Source organism: Hibiscus syriacus, unplaced genomic scaffold (genome assembly GCF_006381635.1).
Source record: "Hibiscus syriacus cultivar Baekdansim isolate YM2019G1 unplaced genomic scaffold, ASM638163v2 tig00009840_pilon, whole genome shotgun sequence".
In the NCBI taxonomy this organism is placed as follows: domain Eukaryota; kingdom Viridiplantae; phylum Streptophyta; class Magnoliopsida; order Malvales; family Malvaceae; genus Hibiscus; species Hibiscus syriacus.
In genome coordinates, this window is record NW_024062202.1 from 375,768 (window position 1) to 380,487 (window position 4,720).

Sequence of the window (4,720 nt, forward strand, 5' to 3'; positions counted from 1 at the left end):
TGAATTGGGTCCATGAATCTAAGAAATAGTGAGAATTCTTGATCTCTCTCAATTCAAAAATCCAAGATTTGAATTGATGTCCTTTCATATATTCCTCCTAAATGCATTGATTATCTAAAGATTCATTTCAATTGGAATTTGGTTATTCACCATGTACGAGGATCCCTGCTAAGCATCAATGGCTGAATGGTTAAAGCGCCCAACTTATAATTGGCGAATTCATAGGTTCAATTCCTACTGGATGCACGCCCAACTTATAAGAACTAGCATTCTTATTGAGACTCGAACTCATAGGGAAGAAAATAGATTTATGGATGTAATCAAATATGTAGTAGTTACAGACAAAAATATTCGGTTATTGGTGAAAAATCAATATACTTCTAATGTCGAATCAGGATCAACTAGGACAGAAATAAAGCATTGGGTCGAACTCTTCTTTGGTGTCAAGGTAATAGCTATGAATAGTCATCGACTCCCCGGAAAGAGTAGAAGAATGGGACATACAATGCATTACAGGCGTGTGATCATTACGCTTCAACCGGGTTATTTTATTCCACCTCTTAGAACGAAAAGAACTTAAATCAAAATACTTAATAGCATGCGATACATTTATTGGAGATACCATTGTTTTCTGGTAGAAGTTCCTTAAAAATGGGAAATGCCCTACCTTTGAGTGCGGTTTGAACTATTGATTTACGTAATTGGAAGTAACCAATTAGGTTTACAACGAAACCTAAAAAATCGATCATGATCCAATTTGAGTACCTCTACAGGATAGACCTCAACAGAAAATGAAGAGTAACGGCAGCAAGTGATTGAGTTCAGTAGTTCTCATATAAAATTATTGACTCTAGAGATAGTAATATGGAGAAGACAAAAATTGTTTCAAACCCGACAGAACCAGAAGCGCCCCTTTTCAAAGAAAGAATGACGGGTTATTCACATTTCATTGATGGTCAGAGGAATTGAATGAAGCTAAACAGTGGTAATTCTAAAGATTCCCGGGGGGAAATAGAGATGTCTCCTACGTTACCCATAATATGTGGAAGTATTGACGTAATTTCATAGAGTCATTCGGTCTGAATGCTACATGAAGAACATAAGCCAGATGACGGAACGGGAAGACCTAGGATGTAGAAGATCATACATGAGTGTGGTTCGACAGATTTGGATTCCTATATATCCACTCATGTGGTACTTCATTGTACAATATATATAAGAATTATACGATATATATCCATCTGTATAGATATCATCATCTACATCCGGAAAGTCGTATGCTTTGGAAGAAGCTTGTACAGTTTGGGAAGGGGTTTTGATTGATCAATCAAAAAGAAGAATCTACTTTAACCGATATGCCCTTAGGCATGGCCATACATAACATAGAAATCACACTTGGAAGGGGTGAACAATTAGCTAGAGCAGCGGGTGCTGTAGCGAAACTGATAAAATTGGCCACATTAAAATTACCTTTTGGGGAGGTCCGTTTGATATCCAAAAACTACTCAGCAACAGTTGGACAGGTGGGGAATGTTGGGGTGAACCAGAAATGTTTGGGTAGAGCCGGATCTAAATGTTAGCTAGGTAAGCATCCTGTAGTAAGAGTAGTTATGAACGTGTAGACCATCCCCATGGGGGTGGTGAAGGAAGGGCTCCAATTGGTAGAAAAAAAAAACCATTTTTGTTTGTTGATTAACGATCATTGCATGTTGCTCATGCGACATTTTTTATGTATTTAATTAGTGACATGTTGAGTGTAACGTCGTAAAGAATGATAACATGATATGTGTCACGTTACCTAAAGTAAAGAATGATAAAGTAATGACATGGGTCAATCAAATTGATGACGTGAGATATATCACACCATTAATTAAATACACACTTTAACAACATTTATGACAGTTAGTCTATAAATAATTTTCATTCAACCTATGTTATTTTAACCTATAATTAAAACGATGATATATAAAATACTATAAAAAAAGATAACAAATGATATTTTTCAAACATTGATACGAGGCGAAGGCATTTGTGGTACAACCCATTTGGAGTCTGCTCTACATTAGACCCATATAAAACATAGTACAAAACAACTATATGAGTACCTTAGATGACACATCGTCCATGTAACCATAGTTTCGATTGAAGTCAGTCGGCCCAAATAAATCATCCATTTGCCATGTCTGTATGCTTCCAGGTAGGGTTGCACAGAATTCGGATTTCAATCCGATCCGGATCGGTTTATATCCGATCCGATTTTTTCCCATAGAAAAAAAACAGGTTTATAAAATAATCGGTTCGGTTTCTAACCGGTTTGGAGGGCCGGATATCCTAACCGATGTAACCGGTTTCGGTTTTAAAAAAACCGGTTTTTTTAAAATTCCGGTTATAAAAAAACCGATTTTAATATTATTAAAATTACATCGTCATCAATTGCAACAAAGCTTACGATAATTGAAATACTTAAATACTTCCAAGTTCGATAAATTAAAATACTTAAAAACTTCCAAGTTCGATAAATTCAAATACTTAAAAACTTCAAGTTCGATAATTGAAATAAAGTTTACGATAATTGAAATAAAGTTTAAAAATAAACTACATTGCCATCTCTTCTTCATCATCTTCGCCTTCTTCGTTTGGAGGGGATATTCCAAGTTCGACTTCTTCAATGTGTAAGTTTGCTTCCAATTCGGCATCAATTGCATCTTCTAGGGTGGTAATATGTTGTTTACGAGCCGCTCCATCCAAATAATCCTTCAAACAAATGCATACTTCCATCGACTTGGGACTTAGTCTTGATCTCCGTTGCGATATAACCCTGCCACTAACAGAAAAAGCGGATTCCGAAGCTACCGTAAAAGCTTGGACGGTTAGTAAATCACGGGCCATGGCGGCTAGAATCGGAAATTGTGCTTCCTTTTCTTTCCACCAAGCCAAAATATCCAAACTTTCAAACTCTTCAAATGTCATTTTTGATAGAAAAAAGCATGACATGTAATTTCCCAATCGCTACTTGGGGTGGTAGTACGTGATCGTTTGGATTGGGAATTTACAAGAGTGTTAAAAAGATTCAAATTTATGTTACTTGGACGTCTACTAGATGATTCCACATTCATTCTCATTTGATCGTGTATTACACTACTTGATCCGTATTTAGTTAAATAAATTGCAAACATGTCTCGAAAACATTTGTTAAAATAATTTATTTGGTTTTGGACAAAGTTGGGTTCATCATCGGTTAGATTAAAAGCAAACACAATTTGTTCAATTAGTATTTCAACCCCGCCAACATTTAACGTTGGGTTTAAAGCGGCGGCACAAGTAAAAATGGGGGGAATCTCCTTAAAATATTTTAAAAGTTTTTCCTTCATTGCAAAGCCAATTTCTTGAAAAACTTCGGTTTCAAATTCAAAGTCATTTAGTCGGGTAGCCAACAAAAATATTTGATTAAGAACCAACGGGCTAGTAGGGTAATAAACACCGGATAAAAAAGTTATTGCATTTTTAAAAGCCCCAAGCAAATCAGTTATTTTAGCTATAGTTTCCCAACTCGAATCCGGATAAATGTTTGGGATATAACCCCTTTCGAAAAGTCGATCGTGAAATGTTTGCAATGTTTCCCTTTGCCTTAAGGCAGTATGTATCATCATCCAAGTTGAGTTCCAACGAGTTGGACAATCCAAATTAGGACCCAAAGCTTTTTTATTAATGGTCATCTTTATAGGAGCATTGTAGGTGGTCTTTAGTACATTTGTTTGACTCGACTTGTTGTTGCATTTGCTGTTAATAAGGTCAGTTAGTTTATGAACAGCCTCTGTGAGACTCACTGGAAGGCTGTAAAGAGGATCCTACGTTATCTTTCAGGCACTCTCTATTTTGGACTGATTTTTCGAGCTTCAGGTGATTTCTCTCTTGTTTGTTACGCTAATGCAGATTGGGCTGCTTCTGTTGATGACCGAAGGTCCACAAATGGATATTGTGTTTATTTGGGTGGGAATCTGATTAAATGGTGCTCTAAGAAACAGTCTGTGGTTTCTAAATCCACCTCGGAAGCTGAGTACAGGAGTCTTGCCAACCCTGTTGCTGAATTGATCTGGGTAGAGGAGCTTTTAGGTGAAATTGGTGTTGATTTGCATGGAAAACCTGTTTGTGTGGTGTGATAACACTTCAACTGTGTCTATAGCTACTAATCCTACTCATCATGCTTGAATTAAGCATGTTGAGATTGATCTGCATTTTGATCGAGTTCCTGCAGGGAAGCTTTTTGTTAATTTTCTGCCGTCAACTGAGCAAGTTACTGATTTGCTCAGTAAACCTATACCTCCTGCTGTTTTTCCTCTTATGCGTGACAGACTTGGAGTGGTAAATCTTGATAGATGTTTTACAGGAGCAAAGAAGGAAAACCAGGAGAATGATAGAATATACACTTAACTATGGCTATGTAGTTAAGCCAGGCTGGCTGGTTTTTAGGTGGTTAGTAATATAGTTCTGATTAGTCGAGTTAATTAGCTGTTTAGTCAATTGCAGTCGAGCCTTATAAATTTGTAATGTACTGGGCCTTTGAAAGTGTAAAAACAGAATATTATTTTCAATAGTCAATGAGTCAAAATCCCTAGATTACAGTTTTGTTCTTTCTATTTTCACGTATCAGTATCTTTCTTTCAAGTCATGCTTATTTTCTTGAAATCCTATTATGGCGTGTATACTGACCTGAAATGGA

The 4,720-nt window shown here is 36.5% G+C and overlaps 1 protein-coding gene across 1 annotated transcript; it reads left to right on the forward strand.

The window, feature by feature from the left end:
• Positions 1-3,803: 3,803 nt before the first annotated feature.
• Positions 3,804-4,431, forward strand: LOC120203341 (secreted RxLR effector protein 161-like). The gene is made up of 2 exons (XM_039203654.1): positions 3,804-4,149; positions 4,256-4,431. The coding sequence occupies exons 1-2, from the start codon at positions 3,804-3,806 to the stop codon at positions 4,429-4,431; spliced, it is 522 nt and encodes a 173-aa protein (XP_039059585.1).
• The last annotated feature ends 289 nt before the right edge of the window (positions 4,432-4,720 follow it).